The 21,447-nt window shown below is 47.8% G+C and overlaps 1 protein-coding gene across 1 annotated transcript in view; it reads left to right on the top strand.

Moving 5' to 3' along the window:
* SGSM1 (small G protein signaling modulator 1) overlaps positions 1 to 21,447 on the top strand; it is a 276,394-nt gene that overhangs the window by 188,710 nt on the left and 66,237 nt on the right. The window contains exons 10-11 of the mRNA XM_030218397.1: positions 12,283 to 12,350; positions 14,878 to 15,041. Coding sequence (XP_030074257.1) covers positions 12,283 to 12,350; positions 14,878 to 15,041 — 232 coding nt within the window. The remainder of the gene's footprint in view (positions 1 to 12,282; positions 12,351 to 14,877; positions 15,042 to 21,447) is intronic.

Below are 21,447 nucleotides of genomic sequence, written 5' to 3'. Positions count from 1 at the left end.
AATCTGTGCTCTATGGCCCTGCACACAGTCTGTTTATTGATAGCCACTGAATCGGGGAGCAGAGAGTCTCAGGCAGAAAGGCAGCAGAGAGGGGAAGCTCCAGTTTATACCTTATGCTGCCGCCAGATTGGGAAGCACTCCAAAAGAGGTTGCCTCTTATACGGGGCGCCTATGTGGCATGTTGAAATGCAGATCTCTATTTAGCACTGTTCTGTATCTGGATAGACTGCAAAGAGGTGGGAAAATGTGGGGTACAAATGCAATAAATAAATACGCTGGCACTTTGAGTGCAGTAGAGTTATAGTATACAATCTGTCCCCCTTTTCCTCTGCCCATATCCTGCCTAGTTTCTAGTTAATGCACAAATTAGTACAGTCATGCCACTGTTGCCACACTTGCCCAGTAGCAGTTATTTTATTTTTTATTTACTACATTTGTATCCCACATTTTCCCACCTATTTGCAGGCTCATTGTGGCTTACATAGTCCCGTAGAGGCGATCGCCAATACTGGTATGAACAAATACAGGGTGAGGTTATGGTAGAATCAAGTTCATGTGTGACAGACATATTGGCGGATCGTAAGGAGGATGAGTTAAGTTATGTCCAGTACGAGCTTTGGTTTTGTTGAGTTGCAGGATTAAGGCATTTAGGTTGGATCGCTGGGGTATGCCTTGTTGAAGAGGTTAGTTTTTAGTAGTTTCCAGAAGTTTAGGTGGTCACATGTTGTTTACACGGCGCTTGGTACTACGTTCCATAATTGGGTGCTTATATAGGAGAAGCTGGATGCATAGGTTGATTTATATTTGAGTCCTTTGCAGCTTGGGTAGTGGAGATTTAGGTATGTTCGTGTTGATCTTGATGTGTTTCTGGTTGGTAGGTCTATGAGGTCACTCATGTATCCCGGTGCTTCGCCGTACATGATTTTATGAATCAGGGTGCAGATTTTGAACGCGATACGTTCTTTGATTGGGAGCCAATGTACTTATTCATTATGTGCTTAATTCATTTATTAAACGGCCCCTTAGACTGTAAGCCCTCAGGGGGAAGGAAGATATCTACAGTCCCTAGATGGAACTCCCCTTGCACTATGATTGAAAAAAGGCATCAGCTAAATTCTTTGTGTATCTGCATAACACTGCAAGATAGACAGCAAACGTATCATAATTGTCATCTTTTGAATTAACCATGGCACTTAACTATTGATTACTTTAATCTGAAAAAGAATAGCAGAGCTGCACATCTTAATATGCATCTGAAAGTTCTGATTGTGAGAGCTAGGCTGACTGATGAGACAGTGAATGAGAGCGAGAAATTTCCATTAGTCAACATCTCTTGTGAGGGAGGAAGGTGTCGCACAATAAAAGTATATAATGACAGAAGCTGGTATATAAACTAGAAATGAAACTTGTATGTCATGGTCCAAGTACTGGAGATTGCAGGTAAAGCAATATATAACCCTGAGTGAACCTCAGGAGGAGTCAGTGATGTACTTGATTACGTGGGGTGCAGTAGAAGACAACGAAAAATATTTCCCTCCTGCCTGCAGTCACCACATGGAAAGAACTATTTTAGAAGTCTGCATGTGTCATGGCTTTATAGAATAATCAATTGTTAGCAAGAAGACAAGCCAGCGGGTGATAGGACCTGGAACTTTGCAAATTATAGAGTCTCTTGAAAGATGATTCACAGAATTTCTGTTGTCAGTCAGTATCTGAAGTTTTTGTGTTTTTAGAGAGAAATCTGTGTTTTCCCCTTTCTCTAGTCTTTGAGTCAGCACTGTAGTTGGTGCAAGTTGAAGGTGGGAAAAGGTTACTCTAATCATTACCTCTCGCCTTGACTACTGCAACCTACTCCTCACCGGCCTCCCACTTAGCCATCTATCCCCCCCCCTTCAGTCCGTTCAGAACTCTGCTGCACGTCTTATATTCCGCCTGAACCGATAAACTCATATCACCCCTCTCCTCAGGTCACTTCACTGGCTTCCGATCAGATACCGCATTCAGTTCAAGCTTCTCCTTCTTACCTACAAATGCACTCAGTCTGCAGCCCCTCACTACCTCTCTACCCTCATCTCCCCTTACGTTCCCGCCCGAAACCTCCGTTCACAGGACAAATCCCTCCTCTCAGTACCCTTCTCCACCACCGCCAACTCCAGGCTCCGCTCATTCTGCCTCGCCTCACCCTATGCCTGGAACAACCTTCCCGAGCCCTTACGCCAAGCCCCCTCCCTGCCCATCTTCAAGTCTTTGCTTAAAGCCCACCTCTTCAATGCTGCTTTCGGCACCTAACTCTTACCATTCAGCAGGGGCGTAGCCAGACACTCAATTTTGGGTGGGCCTGGGCCCAAGATGGGTGGGCCCCATCCCACAGGTGATTTAGTCTCTCCTTCTCTCACCTGCTTGCCATATGGTCTCTCAAACATCCCCCTCCCCCGCATACCTTTTAAATAGCAGATTTTCACAAGCAGCAACTAATACACACTGCTCATGTTGGCCCCACAGCCTTCTCTCTGATGCAACTTTGTTTCCACATAGGTGGGAATACATCAGAAGGAAGGCTGTGGGGCCGGTGCGAGAAGTATGTATCAGTCGCTGCTTGCTGCAGGCGAAAATCTGCTATTTACAAGGTATGCAAAAAGGACAGATGGTGGAAGTTTTCAGCTGGTGGGGCTAGGGAATCCCTACCAGCCACATCATAGGTGTGCTGCTACTGGGTGGGCCTGAGCCCAAAATGGTTGGGCCTGGGCCCACCCAGGCCCACCCTTGGCTACGCCACTGCCATTCAGGAAATCCAGACTGCCCCAATTTGACTGCCCCTATCAGACTGACTGTTCACGTGTCCTTTAGATTGTAAGCTCTTTGAGCAGGGACTGTCATTTATGTTAAATTGTACAGCGCTGCGTAACCCTAGTAGCGCTTTAGAAATGTTAAGTAGTAGTAGTAGGTGGGAAAAGGTTACTCTAATCATTACCTCTCGCCTTGACTACTGCAACCTACTCCTCACCGGCCTCCCACTTAGCCATCTATCCCCCCCCCCTTCAATCCGTTCAGAACTCTGCTGCACGTCTTATATTCCGCCAGAACCGATATACTCATATCACCCCTCTCCTCAGGTCACTTCACTGGCTTCCGATCAGGTACCGCATTCAATTCAAGCTTCTCCTTCTCACCTACAAATGCACTCAGTGTGCTGCCCCTCACTACCTCTCTACCCTCATCTCCCCTTACGTTCCCGCCCGGAACCTCCGTTCACAGGACAAATCCCTCCTCTCGGTACCCTTCTCCACCACCGCCAACTCCAGGCTCCGCTCATTCTGCCTCGCCTCACCCTATGCCTGGAACAACCTTCCCGAGCCCTTACGCCAAGCCACCTCCCTGCCCGTCTTCAAGTCTTTGCTTAAAGCCCACCTCTTCAATGCTGCTTTCAGCACCTAACTCTCACCTTTCAGGAAATCCAGACTGCCCCAATTTGACTGCCCCTATCGGACCGACCGTTCACTTGTTCTTTAGATTGTAAGCTCTTTGAGCAGGGACTGTCATTTATGTTAAATTGTACAGTGCTGCGTAACCCTAGTAGCGCTTTAGATATGTTAAGTAGTAGTAGTAGGTGGGAAAAGGTTACTCTAATCAGCCGCCATATCCAGATGGGAATTTTCTAAATGTGGAAGCTTGTTTAGATGAACCGTGAAACCTGATAAAGGTTATAGAACTAAAGTATTCCGAAGTGCTGTTGAAGAAGAAAAGAGTTCTGTGCAACCGGTGGCAATGACGTAGGCCTGGGGGGGCCAGGGCCCACCCACTTAGTGCTCAGGCCCACCAGTGGCATTCCTAGGGTGGCTGATACCCGGGGCGGATCGCTGATGCGCCCCCCCCCCCCCCCCGGGTGCAGCACGACACCGCCCCCCCCCCCCCCGGCGAAACGACAGACACCCCCCCCCGGGTGCATCTTTACCTGCTGGGGGGTGCCGCGCCTCTGTCGGCAACGCTCATTCCCTGCTCCCTCTTCCCCGGAACAGGAAATAACCCGTTCCGGGGCAGAGGGAGCAGGGAACGAGCGTTGCAGACAGACACGCAGCACCCCACCAGTGGTGTGCACCCAGGGCGGACCGCCCCCACCGCCCCCCCCCCTTGGTACGCCACTAAGGCCCACTCAACAGTAGCACATGTTTAGAGGTAGCTGGTGGGGATCCCAAGCTCTGCCAGCTGAAGACTTCCCCCTGATGGTAACGAAAACGCCTACCCACGATCCATGTCCCAGAAACGCCAAAGAAAGACTTGTGATAAAGTATATGATATCCCATTCATTGCTGATTTAATCATGAATTGATAATGAGTGTGACTGTTGGGCAGACTGGATGGACCGTGCAGGTCTATGTCTGCCATCATTTACTATGATCTTATTCATTTATTAGTTAGGGTGCAATGAACCTCATTTGGAACTACCCAGATTATCCCCCTATTGTACAGCTCCCTAACATTGCACAGACTGTAGCTCCCTCAAGAACCTTAAACCTGGCTGGCAGGTGTCACCGTTGACCAACTTAGGTTGGTGCATCTTCCCTGCCCTAGGACTGTGGATACTGCCTCCATGGCATCTCCAGTTACGGTTGGCCCGAAGAGCCAGAACCAGCTCAACCTATGGACCAGCTGAGGCACTGGCTCAGGTCGCTAATGATAGAGGGGCACCCAAAATCCTTGTCCTTCATCTTTCTCTTCCTTCCCCTCCCCCCATGGTCCAGTATCCCTCCTTTTTCAAACCCCACCCCCAGTCTACCTCCAAATTCCTGGGCAGTGCCAGCAGCAGCAACAATTCACACATGCTGCCCGTGCGCGGACCAGACCATTCCCTCTGCCACGTCCTGCCCCCTCTGATGCAATTGACTGTTTCTGGTGGGGCGGCACTTGATAAAGGGAAGGTTGAGGGGGGAGCAATCGCAGACAGTGTGTATGAATCGCTGCTGCTGCCCTCTTGGATGGTAGACCTGGGGGGGGGAGGGAGCTGAGAGAGGGGAGATGCAGGAAACAGAGAGGGAGATATGCCAGGAGTGATATCAGATTGCAGGCATGGGGAGGAGGGGAGGTGACAATTAAAAAGTTGGCTCAGGGCACCACAGTTTCTTCAACTAGCCCAGCAAAGAGCAAAGGAAAGGCCTGCGAATACAGCTTAGTTCTTCCACAAAGAAGCAGATACCACTTGCTGCTGAGCTATCGGTTAGCCCCAAAAATCAATTTTTGATTATCAGGTTGCACACAGGGGCGTAGCCAGACAACAGAGTTTGGGTGGGCCTAGGCAAGAAGTGGGTGGGCACTAAGTGTTCTCTCTCCCCCCCCCCCCCCAAAAAAAAAATATCTCAGCTGGTGGGAAAACATTTCTTTCCACCTTGACAGTCTGCAGCAGGCATTCGCTGAAAACTGAGTATGCGCAGGTGCTGGTATCGTGGAGAGTAGCGTTTTCAATGCAAGTCATTGTCTGAAATTGAATACACAAAAAAACAAAAATGTTATGGTTTGGAGATGTAACCAAATTGCCAAGTACCTCAATAATTTTGTCCTCAAATGATATATGGATTGGAGGAGTGGCCTAGTGGTTAGGGTGGTGGACTTTGGTCCTGGGGAACTGAGTTTGATTCCCACTTCAGGCACAGGCAGCTCCTTGTGACTCTGGGCAAGTCACTTAACCCTCCATTGCCCCGTGTAAGCCGCATTGAGCCTGCCATGAGTGGGAAAGCGCGGGGTACAAATGTAACAAAAATAAAATAGATACTATTGGAGATTCTACATGGAATGTTGCTACTGTTGGAGATTCTATGTGGAATGTTGCTACTATTGGAGATTCTACATGGAATGTTGCTATTCCACTAGCAACTTTCCATGTAGAAGCCTGCGCGGCCACATTGGTGATCTGCAAGGGCCGACTTCTACATGGAATGTTGCTAGTGGAATAGCAACATTCCATGTAGAATCTCAAATAGTAGCAACAGTGGAGGAGTGGCCTAGTGGTTAGGGTGGTGGACTTTGGTCCTGGGGAACTAAGGAACTGAGTTTGATTCCCACTTCAGGCACAGGCAGCTCCTTGTGACTCTGGGCAAGTCACTTAACCCTCCATTGCCCCATGTAAGCCACATTGAGCCTGTCATGAGTGGGAAAGTGCAGGGTACAAATGTAAAAAAATATTTAAAAATAGAGGATCATTCCAGGGTGTCATCTTAAACTCAACTCTGTCTTTTAAAAAAAACCAAATTGACGCCCTTAGCAGGAGATTTATTTTTAGACTTCGACAGCTTCGATCCATATGATCTATTTTGTTGAAAGAAGATTTTAGATCAGTGGCTCAAGCTGTCTGATTGCCCCAGTTGGATTATTGTAACTTTCTTTATATGTGTATTTCAGCTAAACAAATGAGACGGTTGGCGCTAATGCAGAATACAGCAATTAGATTAATTAGTAGGACTCAGCGATTTGATGGCATTTCTGACATGTATTGTACTTTCCATTGGTTAACAGTGAGTAATCATATTAGTTTTTAAAGTACTTTGTCTTATTTTTAAATCATTATTTCTCCTGAACTCTGAAGGTTTGACAGAGTTGTTGGTTTTCACCTCAGTGAATAGGACAATCTGTTTTCTTAGGACATGGAACCTTGGCTTTCTTTCTTTATGAAATATCCAGTTTAAATCTTTTTTGGAAGCTTCCTCTATTTTTTTCAGGAGTTAGGTTATGGAATAAGCTTCCTCTGAATATAAGGCAAGCATCTGCTTATTTTCTTTTTAGGAAAATGTTTAAAACATATTTTTGCTTGAAAGAGGCTAACATAGTAACATAGTAGATGACGGCAGAAAAAGACCTGCACGGTCCATCCAGTCTGCCCAAGATAAACTCATGTGTATACCTTACCTTGATTTGTACCTGTCTTTCTCAGGGCACAGACCGTATAAGTCTGCCCAGCAGTTTTTCCTGCCTCCCAACCACCAACCCCTCTTCCCCCCACCTGCTCTGCCACCCAATTGTAGCTAAGCTTCTGAGGATCCATTCCTTCTGCACAGGATTCCTTTATGCACATCCCACGCATGTTTGAATTCCGTTACCATTTTCATCGCCACCACCTCCCGCTGGAGGGCATTCCAAGCATCCACCACCCTTTCCGTGAAAAAATACTTCCTGACATCTTTCCTGAGTCTGCCCCCCTTCAATCTCATTTCATGTCCTCTCGTTCTACCGCCTTCCCATCTCTGGAAAAGATTCGTTTGCGGATTAATACCTTTCAAATATTTGAATGTCTGTATCATAACACCCCTGTTCCTCCTTCCCTCCAGGCTCTTAATTATTTCTGATTATGTATTTAAAATTACTATTCCTTCATTAATTTTGAAGTCCTATTAAATATGTTAACCGTTTTGAATTCAGTTGGATTATAGCGGTCAGTGGCATAGGAAGGGGGGGGGGGGCGGGAGGGGCGGTCCGCCCCGGGTGCACGCGCTCGGGGGTTGCCGGCCCCGCTGGTTCCCTGCTCTCTCTGCCCCGGAACAGGTTACTTCCTGTTCCGGGGCAGAGAGAGCAGGGAACCAGCGGGGCCGACGCAGCTCCAAGTGACGTGCACTCGGGACGGATCGGCCCTCCCACAGGTAAGAATGCGGTCCGGGGGGGGTGCGCCGCAGAGGGGGGGTCGCGCCGTGCTGCACCCGGGTGCCATTAGCCCTCGCTACGGCACTGATAGCGATATAGAAGATAGAATAGAATAGCAGTGTGGGATTTGTAGTGCCTGATCCTGCGCATTGAAATCAGTCCTGCAAGTCCCATAATGCACCAGGATGCTGTGGTCAGAAATCCAGGACTGGCCAAAAATGTCCAGCCTGGAACTGGTTCGGCATTTATAATCCACTTAACCATCAAATTCAAGGTGGAGGACAATCACATATAATAAGCAGGCACTTTCTCTGTCCCTAGAAGGCTCACAATCTCTGTTTTTCTACCTGAGGCAATAGAGGGTTAAATGACTTGCCCAGGATGGCAAGGAGCCGCAGTGGGAATTGAACCCAGGATGCCAGGATCAAAGCCTACTGTACTAACCATTAGGCATCTCTGCAGACCGGGTGCTCTATGCATTCTCCCTGTAGATACAAAATGTGAAAAAACCTTTGGTCCATCTGGCCCAGAATTCTTTTTCATATCCAATTAGAAATATTGTCCTGGACCTGCCAGGTGGTTCAGTCTTGGCTGCACATTGCCCTTTGAGACAGGGGCGTCGCTGCTATCGAGCCACGGGGGCCCCCGTAGATTTGGCCCTAGACCTCCCTACCGTCGACCCCCTCCGCCCACTCGCCTGCCCGCTCGCTCACTGTCGCCTACCTGGGCTGGCAGGGACCCCATCCCCCGCCAGCCGAAGTCTTCTTCCTTCCTTTCAGGTTTCTGAGTCTGACGTCCTGCACGTACAACATGCAGGACGTCAGACTCAGAAACCTGAAAGGAAGGAAGAAGACTTCGGCCGGTGGGGGATGGGGTCCCCGCCAGCCCAGGTAGGCGACGGGGGGGGGGGGTCGAGAGAGGCGGCGGCGGCGGGGAGTGTCAGCGATTATGACAGCGATGATGGCGGCGGTGGCAGTGGGGGCTAAAATGTGCCCCTCACCTCGGCTCTGGCCCCCCCTACCGCTGAAGGTCAGATACGCCCCTGCTTTGAGAGATCAGGATTCCACCCTTAGCTCAGGTGTTGTGCTATATCGAGGATGGATTTTTTGTCTTCTCTCTTGTCATTGCAAATATGGTAACCGTAGCCAGGGACCTTCTGAGAAACAGAGAATGAAAGATTTTGAGGAACAGACAGCACCGGATCTGTACTGCTTTTTTGTTGTTTAAAGCTGTCACAGCGAACTGATGTTTACTTTTGCATGTTCTGTATTTTTTCCCCAATTTTGTTTCTTGCATTTCACTCGAATCCCTTCTTGGAATTTGTGTCATTCCTCTGCTGTTCTTGCAACACAAATTTTGTACTTCTTTCTTGCTTATGCTCTCCTTGCTGGGTTTCTGGCTTGGTTCTTAGTGCACATTCTCAGATTTCCCAGTGTCCAGGCAAGCCAAAGGGAAAGAAACATCAGAATCCAAAGTAAGTGTGCCCCCCACTGGGGGAATGGTAAAATAGGTTTGCTCTTTAAGAACTGTCCAGCCATTCCCTGTACTGTCCTTCAGGGGCGTAGCCAGAGATCCAATTTTGGGTGGGCCTGGGCCCAAGATGAGTGAGCAGAACTCCACCCTTTCCCACAAGTGATTTGGTCTCTCCCTCTCTCGCCTGCATGCCATATGGTCTCTCAAGCATCTCCCCTCCCCCGCATACCTTTTAAATAGCAGATTTTCACCAGCAGCAACTAATACACACTGGTCATATTGACCCCCACAGCTTTCTCTCTGATTTAAATTCCTGTTTCTGCATAGGCAGGAATACTTCAGAGGGAAGGCTGTGGGGTCGGTGCGAACAGTATGTATCAGTCGCTGCTCGCTACTGGTGAAGATCTGCTATTTACAAGGTATGCAGGAAGTTGTTGGGAGTTTTTGGCTGGTGGGGCTTGGTGATCCATGCCAGCCACAGCATATGTGTGCTGCTATTGGGTGGGCCTGAGCCCAAAGTGGGTGGGCCTGGGCCCACCCTTGGTTACGCCACTGCTATCCTTGTGTAATGGTCACATAACAGGTCTGCTGGTGCTATATTCCTGCTCATTCAGCTGGTACTTCCAAATTGTTGGACAGTAGTTACGAAGCAACAAAGGTTGACTTGGGCGTGAGGTTGATTGGGAGGTGGGGGATGGGGGGAGAAATCTATTCTGATAAAATACAGTTGCACATGGAGATAATTTTATAAAGGCTTTTCTATGGGTAAATACTCTTTTACAGGGACTGTTTAAAAAAATTATGTTACTGTATATGCAGTATAAACTTGTGTGCACTTTTTAGACATTCTCGGTGTAAAATTGTAGTGTATTTGACCTTTTTAATATAAAATATGCACATACATGCTAAAGGGAAGTCTATAACCTAGATGCTCATATTTTTACGCATGTATTAGGCACATAAATGTTTTAAATAATGACATATACATGAATATGTGTGCATATTATATGCAAAAATTGTGCCTACGTGCTTTTCTGCAAATACATGCTTAACATATGTAGCATGTATTTGGAAGGGAGGCAGACACGGGGGAGGGAGCATGGACGAGACATGGGTTCCCAAATCTGTCCTGGAGGCTCCCCAACTAGTCAGGTTTTCTGGATATCTGTTTTATGAATATTCATTGTTGGTATCCTGAAACCCAGACTGGCTGGGGAGCGTCCAGGACAGATGGAACCACTGACATAACTTACAGAATACAGTGAGCAGTTAGATGCTCACACAACTCAGCTGTATGGCATGCATAAATTCGGATGCATAGATGATATATTGCATTGATACCAGGTAACTGGTACCAGTAGAACCTTGGTATCAGGGGCGGACTGACAGTGGTTGGGGCCTTCAAGCAGTAAAGGTCATTGGGCCCCCTCCCAGCCACTGCCAACCACCCTACTACTGCACTACCGCCCACACACTACAGCCCCCCCCCCCCCCCCCCCCCACCGCCACTGTTGCCACCCCCTCCCACACACTACAGACTCCTGAGCCAAGGTGGGCTCTCCCTGATCGGATCCTACCTTGAAGGGCCCTGGTGGTCTAGGGCTTCCCGGGGTGGGGGGGGGGGGGGGGTCAGGAAAAACCCTCACTCTTTCCTGCCTGATATTGCTACTGTTCCCGGTGCCGCCGTATTTTCAAAATGGCTGCCGAAAGCAGCGGGCAGGAAAGAGTGGGATTCTTTCCTGCCCCCGCAGAGGCCACTAGGCCACCAAGGCCCTTCAAGGTAGGAACAAGGAGGGCTGTAATGTGCAGTGGCGGGCAACCGGGCAGAGCTTCTGGGCCCTCGGGCACTGTCCGGTTGCCCTAGGTCAGTCCACCCCTGCTTAGTATGTAGGTTATTTTATAGAACAGGCTCCCACTCTGTGCCCTCGAGGTTAGGGTTACCATATTTTGTCCCCCCAAAAGGAGGACAAATGCCCCGCCCCTTTCACACCCAGCCCCACCCCATTTCATGCCCTCGCTCCGCTCCTGTCACATTTTCTCCTCCCCCCCTGTCACACACCCTGTCACCCCCCTCCCCGTCACCCCTTTCCCCTTACCTTACTACTGCCCTGGTGGTCTAGTGACCTCTTCGGGGCAGGAAAGAATCCCACTCTTTCCTGCCCGCTGCTTTCGGCAGCCATTTTGAAAATACGGCAGCACCGGGAACAGTAGCAATATCAGGCAGGAAAGAGTGAGGGTTTTTCCTGACCCCCCCCCCCCCCCCCCCCCGGGAAGCCCTAGACCACCAGGGCCCTTCAAGGTAGGATCCGATCAAGGAGAGCCCACTTTGGCTCAGGAGTCTGTAGTGTGTGGGAGGGGGTGGCAACAGTGGCGGTGGGGGGGGGGGGCCCACCCGCCAGCCTGCCCATTTGTCCAGAAATCCGGACAAACGGGTAGATTGGCAAAACCTGCCCGGTTGCCCGGACATGTCCTCAAAAAGAGGACATGTCCGGGTAAATCCGGACGTATGGTAACCCTACTCAAGGCCCCTAAATGGAGGTGCCCAGTTATAAAACTACCCCCATAGGGTCTATGCACACATATACATCTTCCTCGCAGGCCAATACTTGGAACCTGACTCCAGTTCTAAAGCCGGTTAGTGCTGGACCAGCCGGTGTTACTTTGAGCAGAATGTTCAGAGGACTCTAGCACGGGAAACGATGTGTGCACCAAAGATTAGCGCAAATAGTATTTAAATGTAGTCAAATGAATGTTAATGAGGTCATTTCCTATTCCCTACCCCAATGCTCAGAGAAACAGCACAGAAAACAAAGCCTCCCTTACCACTGGAAACCTAACGCCAGCTCGGAGCTGGTGCTGGGGTGTTCGAAGAGAAGATTTCCCCATGAATTTCTCCTTAACATCTGCCAGTATGCTTCACTTCTTGCTTTGACATGTGCACAAGAGCCATGCTTACCGCCAACCTCTTGTGCGCATATGCCGGCCGCATTCCTTCCCTTACTTTCGGTTTCACAGCTTGCATGTTATTTGCATGCAATTAACGTTGAACGTTGGGGAGCTAGTTTTAATGCGCTATACCTGGCTCTATTTCCGAGCGCTGTTCGGCCTGTCGGAGCAGCTGCTACAGTCATTCCTTGTGTGCGTATGAGTATGTGAACTAATGGCTTTATAATTAATCCCTTTCAGTGTGTACTGGGATTTCGCAATGACCATCCATTTGGGAGAAATTGTGTATTTGCATTGTCACCAGCAAGGTAAGAAATGCGCTCATAAAAGCTGTTAGCAAGAAGCGTGAGACATTGAAATATGCACACTACACTGCCTAATTTTTCAAACCTATGTAATTGTGGTAAAATCACCTGCATACTTTCAATTATAGGAGGTGAGGAAAGGGTGCAATATAAAAATTTGCAAATTACAGTTGTAGGTGCTCATTGCTGTGCTAACAGTGCAGAGATAAAAAGAAAAACGCCAGGGCCGCCGAGAGGGGGGGGGGGGGAATTCCCCAGGGCCTGGCATCCAAGGGGGACCCACCCGGCGCTAGCATTACTCTCCTGTTCCTTTGCGCGGCAGTGCCGCAGAGCAGAGTACTTCCTTCCTGCCGCGTTCAAACAGCCTCTTTGGATGCAGGAGCAGAAAGGAAGGAAGGACTGTGCTCTGTGGCGCTGCCGCGCACGAGAACAGGAGAGCAGTGCTAGCACCGGGCCCAGGGGTGCACACGAGCGGGACAAGTAAGCAGGGTGGCGGCAGAGTGGGCCTGCCCAGAGAGGGGGGGGGGGCGGGCCCAGGGGGATGTTTGCCCCGGGCCCGGCTGTGTCTCTCGGCGGCCCTCGCCCACGCTGCCTGTTACTCGCAGCTTGGAAACTGGCAGTCACATTGTTCTGCTGGCCCTGGAACCAGTGTATTGCCAGAGGAATTTGCTGGTTCAAAGGTGAGCATCCTCACAGAGCATGTGAAGAGAGGGATAAAGAAAGCTTACTGGAATTCACAGAGCATTTGATGGGAAGGTTTTAATGGACTCTGTGTGGAACTGGGAGGACCAGGGCCGCTGAGAGGGGGGGGGGGGGGCAAAATTCCCCGAGTCCGGGCCTCCAAGGGGGGCCCGGCGCTGCAGTTCACAGTCTCACCTGCCTGCCTCCTCGGCTCTGGGCCCCCTGCATTCAAAGCGGCAGTGCAGATCGCATCTCTTCTGGCCTTCCCTCCCCGTGTCCCGCCCTCGCGGAAACCGGAAGTTACATCAGACAAGGGCGGGACACAGGGAGGGAAGGCCAGAAGAGATGCGATCTGCGACTGCCACTTTGAATGAAGGGGGCCCGGAGCTGTGGAGGAAGGCAGGTGAGACTGCGGACTGCAGCGGCGGGGGGAGCGACAGGGGGCGGCAGCGGCGGGGGGGTGGAGGCGGGGCGGCCTTGTCCCGGGCCCGGCCTAGTCTCTCGGCGGCCCTGGGGAGGACCCAACTACCCCCCCCTTTCACCCCAGTTCCATGGCCAAGCTACACCTGCCCCTGAGGGTAATCTGTAAACCCACTGTAAGCGTACCTGTCCCAGTAAAACACCTCGCCCTGAAGCACATGACTTTTCTTTAGAATTTCTGCTATACTGTACGTTGGCTACTGCAGAAAGGATACCCTCTCTAAAGCACCAGAACAGTGTGTACATGTTTTGACGTTGTGCACCCATCTTGATTGATGCATTTGCTAGCAAGGATAGAGTACACAAATTGGGGCTGGAGGAGTGGCCTAGTGGTTAGGGTGGTGGACTTTGGTCCTGGGGAACTGAGGAACTGAGTTCAATTCCCACTTCAGGCACAGGCAGCTCCTTGTGACTCTGGGCAAGTCACTTAACCCTCCATTGCCCCATGTAAGCCGCATTGAGCCTGCCATGAGTGGGAAAGCACAGGGTACAAATGTAACAAAAAATCTAGATACTATTGGAGATTCTACATGGAATGTTGCTACTATTGGAGATTCTACATGGAATGTTGCTTGCTAGCAACATTCCATGTAGAAGGCTGCACAGGCTTCTGTTTCTGTGAGTCTGACGTCCTGCAGGACGTCAGACTCACAGAAGCAGAAGCCTGCGCGGCCACATTGGTGATCTGCAAGGGCCGACTTCTAGTGGAATAGCAACATTCCATGTAGAATCTCAAATAGTAGCAACAGTGGAGGAGTGGCCTAGTGGTTAGGGTGGTGGACTTTGGTCCTGGGGAACTGAGGACCTAAGTTCGATTCCCGGCACAGGCAGCTCCTTGTGACTCTGGATAAAGTCACTTAACCCTCCATTGCCCCATGTAAGCCGCATTGAGCCTGCCATGAGTGGGAAAGTGCAGGGTACAAATGTAATAAAAATAAAATAATAAATAAATAAATACATTTCTTAGCAGGAAAATATAATCCGAAAAAGTCAGTGACCTGTTGCAAAACCTTCTTAGGAAAGCCTGTAATGTCAGAGCTGGTCATTTTCTCTAGCAAACTTTCCAAAAAGAAAAAAAAAATTCTAATTTGAACATCAGAGAAAATGACAGGGGTGGGGGCTTGAAGGGTTGTATCCCAAGATAAACAGCCAAAACTGTCATTGCCATTGCCAAAGAGTACCCAAAACAGGGGCCATGGTTTGCCTGTCAATCAGCCGTGTCCTTTAATAGTTTTCTTAGAAAAACATTTTGTTGATTACTGAAGTTTTTAATGCGGTTGCCTGTTCTGTTCATGACATGGGTTTCCTCATTAGGTTGTAGGATGCTTCTCATGCCTGGTTATTTCTTTTGCTTTTCATGCTGCAATAGTAGACAGTGGTGGTACAGTGGTGTTGGTCAGTCAGGATGGAATACAGAGGCCTCCGCTTCGGTTCCCTAGAGGCGGACACCTCCTGCAGTTTCTGTCATGCCTGGAAAATGGCCTCCTTCCTCATGGACAGTTGGATCCTCCCTTGTGGTCTCAGAGAGGAAAGGTACCCAATATTTATTCAGCATTTTTATATTCTAGATCTGAACCTAATGCATGAATTAATAAAAGCTCAGATAACCTGGTACTGTACTTTCTATTGGATATCTGTATATACGTCTATCATATTCTGCAAAACTCAGAGCTGAGCACAGAGTAAATTTTCCCCAGGCCAATCCAAATGTCTTTTTTTTTTTTGCCATAGGAGAAAAAAAGCCTAATACCTACCCACCCCCTATATTCAAAACCGTTTAACCATCCAGGAATGGTACCTGGCCGGTTAAATGGCACTTAGGGGCCCGTTTTACTAAGCCGCGTAGGCGCCTACGCTCCCAACGCGCACCAAATTGGAGTTACCGCCCAATTACCGCATGGCCCTTGTGGTAATTTCAATTTTGGCGCACGTCCGCTACGTGCGTCAAGTGGCATTTGACATGCGTAGACCATTACCGCCCGGTTACTGCGTGAAACCTTACAACTAGGTTAATGGCATGCGGTAAGGTCTCAGACCCAAAATGGATGCACGGCAATTTTCATTTTGCTGCACATCTGTTTTCGGCAAAAAAGAAAAAAAAAGGCCTTTTTTTTTTAGGTGCGCTAAAAAATAATTCTGTTCGTGCCCAAAACCTGCATCTACACTACCGCAGGCCATTTTTTAGCGCACTTTAGTAAAAGGACCCCTTAACTGGCTATCCGGTGATACCGTTGACCTCCCATTAAATATTCCCAGTTAGTGGCTAGAAGATAACTGCCTATATCATGCGACCACACCTCGAATATGGTGTTCAATTCTGGTTCAAAAGCAAGATCTGGATTAAATCTTAACAAAAGAACCTCAAACCACCTCATGGACACCCATGGCTAATTAAGCTTGGTTTGCCATTCAAGTGAGGAGTAAATTACTATCACTGGTTCATGTGGGGAGAATAGGAGAAAAAAAGCCAACCGAAAAAACTCACATATAGTTGAGAAAACCGGATGGTCTAAAAACTCCTAACCTCTCCACTATTAACAAAAGTTAAGAAAGGTGCATCTCCCCTATCATATAGACCCCCCACCTATTCTTCTATACCACCGCCTGAACAATAGACTCTAAGAATTTAAACTGTGAACAGGTCCGGTTTTTTCGAGGTCCATAGGAGGATCCCAGCTACGAAATTTTCCTGAAGCAGCCAGAAAGTGGCGAAACAAGGCGCACTTGTCGGAAGAGTGGAAAGAGTGATAGTAAGAGAGACACGGAGGGTGTTTCCTAAATTTGGAAGAGACACGGAAGGTGTTTCATGTTACTGGACAGTAGAGCACTAGCACCAGCTCCACTTTCGACTATCTCCAGCCTGAAAAAAGTGTTTCCAAGGAGTCCTGCGTTAACAGCAACCAGATAAGTGACTGTTGAATTGATTAAACATTTATTTAAAAGAACAATAGAGAACGAGTTCTATGCTATTAGATGGGATCATTTAGCTGTAAAAAACCGTTGTAGGTTAGCATTATATAAGCAGGCAAAGAGTCTATTGTTCAGGCGGTGGTATAGAAGAATAGGTGGGGGGTCTATATGATAGGGGAGATGCACCTTTCTTAACTTTTGTTAATAGTGGAGAGGTTAGGAGTTTTTAGACCATCCGGTTTTCTCAACTATATATGAGTTTTTTCGGTTGGCTTTTTTTCTCCTATTCTCCCCACATGAACCAGTGATAGTAATTTACTCCTCACTTGAATGGCAAACCAAGCTTAATTAGCCATGGGTGTCCATGAGGTGGTTTGAGGTTCTTTTGTTAAGATTTAATCCAGATCTTGCTTTTGGATCTGAAAGTTAAGAGTGGTGACACACCTATGTTCATTTTGAGTTTTCCAAACCTCTTGGTGATTATAGAATTTTAAATATACGGGTTTTGGATTTTCCCTGTATTTGATATCTAGAGTATGTTCAATTCTGGTTGCCATATCTCAAAAAAGATATAGTGGAATTAGAAAAGGTGCAGAGAAGGGCGACGAAAATGATAAAGGGGATGGGACAACATCCCTAAGAGGAAAGGCTAAAGTGGCTAGGGCTCTTCAGCATGGAGAAAAGGCGGCTGAGGGGTCATATGATAGAGGTCTATAAAATAATGAGTGGAGTGGAACGGGTAGATGTGAAGCGTCTGTTAACACTTTCCAAAAATACTAGGACTAGGGGGCGTGCGATGAAGCTACAATGTAGTAAATTTAAAACGAATCTGAGAAAATTTTTCTTCACTCAATGTGTAATTAAACTCTGGAATTCGTTGCCAGAGAATATGGTAAAGGCGGTCAGCTTAGCGGAGTTTAAAAAAGGTTTGGACGGTTTCCTAAAGAGAAAGTCCATAGACCATTATTAAATGGACTTGGGGAAAATCCACTATTTCTGGGATAAGCAGTATAGAATGTTTTGTACTTTTTTGGGATCTTGCCAGGTATTTGTGACCTGGATTGGCCACTGTTGGAAACAGGATGCTGGTCTTGATGGACCTTTGGTCTCTCCCAGTATGGCAATACTTATGTATTAGTATAACAGCTCAGACATTTTTCAGATTAGACGAGAAATGGTGCGTCCTGAGCAGAAAATTAAGATGTCAGAGCTAGATATCAGCTCTAGTTTATTAAACATTAATGTATTGGAACTTTTCTATTTTAATTTTATTCTGAAATTGAGCTCTGTTACATGAGTTTTATTTGACATGTCTCTTTCCCCATCTGTTCATTCTCCTTAAAGATTAAGAAAGAAGGCATATACCACACTATAAATAATTTTAAACAAACGAGTCTCAACTGGATTTGAACTGTGGCTGCCTTATCTGTGTGGATAAAGAAATTTAAAATCGAGAAAATGTACATTCATTCTACTAGTTAAGTGTTATTGTTGGCATGCCTTTTCTATACTGTGGAAACCTGGTTCTTTGTTAAAATTTGTTAAAATTAAGTAAATAGGACATTTTTATTTTGTGTATTTGATGGTGGTGTGGGTCAGCTTTATTTGTTAGTGGTTTTTTTCTCCGTTTTTTTGGAGTTGTTTTCCACTACTGTTTTTGCTGCTTACCTCACTGAGCCGATGAGAGAAGTGATTTGCCCCGGGCAGTTAAGGCTCATTTGTTTAAAATGATTTATAGTGTGGTATATAACAGGGGTGTAGCTACATGGGGCCACGGGGGCCTGGGCCCCCGTAGACTTGGCCCTGGACCCCCCACCCCACTGACGACCCTCTCGACCCCCCCCCTTCCGCCGCCAACCCTCCCCTGCCGCCTAAACTTCTAAGTTTAAACGGATGTTCCACTCCATGTGGAAACTCAAAAGAGTAAAACCATTCTTCCCAAGGGCCATCTTTCGAAACCTGGTACAATCCTTTGTACTAAGTCACCTGGACTATTGCAACTCACACTACGCGGGCTGTAAAGAACAGACCATCAAAAAACTCCAAACGGCCCAGAATACCGCAGCCAGACTCATATTTGGAAAAACAAAATATGAACGTGCAAAACCCCTAAGAAAGAACCTACACTGGCTCCCAATGAAAGAACGTACCACGTTCAAGATATGCACGATTGTTCACAAAATCATCCATGGAGATGCCCCGACCTATATGCTAGATCTAGTGGACCTCCCACCTAGGAATGCCAAACGACCTTCCCGTACTTATCTGAACCTACACTTCCCCAATTGTAAAGGGGTCAAATACAAATTAACACATACGTCCAGCTTTTCATACACAAGTAGGAAGATGCGGAATGCACTACCAACTCACCTGAAATCGATCGATGAATTAAATAACTTCCGCAAAGCTTTGAAAACCTACCTCTTTAACAAAGCTTACAGGAAGTATTTCTTCACGGAGAGAGTGGTGGATGCTTGGAATGCCCTCCCGCGGGAGGTGGTGGAGAGGAAAACGGTAACGGAATTCAAACATGCGTGGGATAAACATAAAGGAATCCTGTTCAGAAGGAAAGGATCCTCAGGAGCTTAACCGAGATTGGATAGCAGAGCCGGTAGTGGGAGGCGGGGCTGGAGGTTGGGAGGTGGGGATAGTGCGGGGCAGACTTATACGGTCTGTGCCAGAGCCAGTGGTGGGAGGCGGGACTGGAGGTTGGGAGGCAGGGATAGCGCTGGGCAGACTTATACGGTCTATGCCAGAGCCGGTGGTTGGGAGGCGGGGCTAGTGCTGGGCAGACTTATACGGTCTGTGCCAGAGCCGGTGGTTGGGAGGCGAGGCTAGTGCTGGGCAGACTTATACGGTCTGTGCCCTGAATAGCACAGGTACAAATCAAAGTAGGGTATACACAAAAGTAGCACACATGAGTTGTCTTGTTGGGCAGACTGGATGGACCGTGCAGGTCTTTTTCTGCCGTCATCTACTATGTTACTATGTTACTTACAACGAGAACCCATAATCACTAGAACACAACTCTACACTCCTTTACTCAGAATGTCTCATTGTACAGCCGCTTGACCATATCCTCTTGTTTTCTTTCATCTTTGTGCAACACCAATTGTATTTCCTCCCTGTTATGGCGATGCCATAACAGATCCCTGTAAGCCACATTGAGCCTGCAAATAGGTGGGAAAATATGGGATACAAGTACAATAAATAATAATAATAATAATTTTGTTGTTTTATATGTTTTTATTAGCCCATAAGGCTGTTTTGTTGCAATGCATTGCAGAGGCTCCTAATCGGACACAATGGTTATATTTATTGTATAATAATAATGGAACGTCACAAGGTTGGGTGGAATCATCCTGCAGGTTGGAAGTGTTTTCAGCAGATCTGGGAACCTTTGTGGAGTGTAATGCCATGTAGAATCCATAGTTTAATTGTGATAATGTTATTTTGTAATTCACACAGGGGGCCCTTTTACTAAAGTGTTGTCGGGCGGCAGCAGGCACCCCCAGCATGCACGATTTCCAGTAGCGCCAGTGGTAATCGGGTTAGCGCAGGAGCTCTTACCGCCACCTCAGTGGGTGGCGATAAGTGCTCCCCGAAATGGCCGCACAGCAAGTAATTCACTTACCACAAGGCCATTTCTTTTCCTGCAAGAAAGGCAGCCTTTTACCCGCTGCAGTAAAAGGGTGCCTCAGCGCCAGGGCTTTTTTTGAGGGGGTACTGAGTACCGGCACCTTTTCCACTGTCTGCTAAAATTGTCCCATGGACCCCACGTTTTAATGAAAGAGCTCAGGCTCTACACACCAACCAATTCTGCCTTGTCATAGATTCTGTGACTGGTTGCAGAGGGCCTGGCTATTGTGGGATGGGTCCCTCAGTGACCACCTCACCCCTGAAGGGTGGCCTTAGAATTTGAGCACCGGCACCTTTTTTTGCTAGTAAAAACACACTGTCAGCGCACATCAAAAACATGCGCAGACGCTAGCCCAGGCCCCCTTTTACCGCAACTTAGTAAAAGGACCCCACAGTTATCCCTTGCAGGCTTGGGGGAGATTTGGTAAATTTGGAGGGAGGGGTGTGATGTAATTTTTGAAAAAAGGAAAATTGTTTTTTTCACTGTTGATATCATTTTTCTTTTCTTTTCTTAATAAAAATTGATTAAAAAAAAAAAAAGCAGCAGCTGAACAAGATGAAAACTATTTTATTTTGGATTTGTAAAGGACCTTTTATACAGCTGTGTTAATGGTGAGATATTTCCCTTCTGGGAGACAGCACCACACTCCTTCGGCAGAGCCAATAAGGAAACCACTGTAATTGTCTTTGATTATTGCATTTATTCGTGGCTGCAGGCAGTATGCGTAAATCACTTCCAGGGGCCGAAATGCGCAGTACATTAAAAATGTACAGATTGATTTCAAATAGCCAGCAAGACGACATGAAGAGAGAATTGTGTCTGACAAATGACGCTGACCTTTTTCTTAAAGATGTAAAGAAACATGTCAGTGGTTGAGGGGAGAGAAGGAAATGTGAGCGTCTGTTACTGTATGTAGGCTGCAGGAAGGCTTTAGACAGAAAATGACAAATGTGATTGAGAGGAGGTAATTCCTGAAATGAACCTTGGGATGATTTTAGCATTCCTCCCACTGCAGACTTTGCCGAGTTTTGAAAGCAAAAGGGCAGTGGCAGCCCTACCGTTAGGCCACCTGAGGTGGGGGCTTCAGGCGGCACTGTTTTGGAACAGCATCCACCCCCACGCCCACCATGCTCTGGCATCTCCCCCCGCCCTTCCTTCTCCAAATTTACCATTTTTTTTTTTTGTGGCTTTCCAAAAGTTAGGGCGGCAATGGTTCCCATAGACTGCCCTTTCACTGACCTCTTCTCTCTTTCGGCCCCAGCCGCCTCTCTGATGTACTTCCTGTTTCTTTGGAGGCGGGGTGGGCCGCAGTAGAGAGAAGGGGCCGGCAGCGTATGGAAACTGCTGCCGCCCCGATTTTTGAAAAGCCACCAAAAAAAGTAATTTTGG

The sequence above is a fragment of the Microcaecilia unicolor genome, chromosome 11 (assembly GCF_901765095.1).
Source record: "Microcaecilia unicolor chromosome 11, aMicUni1.1, whole genome shotgun sequence".
In the NCBI taxonomy this organism is placed as follows: Eukaryota; Metazoa; Chordata; class Amphibia; order Gymnophiona; family Siphonopidae; genus Microcaecilia; species Microcaecilia unicolor.
Note: the sequence above shows the minus strand (reverse complement) of the source record. Positions and strands in the feature narration are given on the sequence as shown.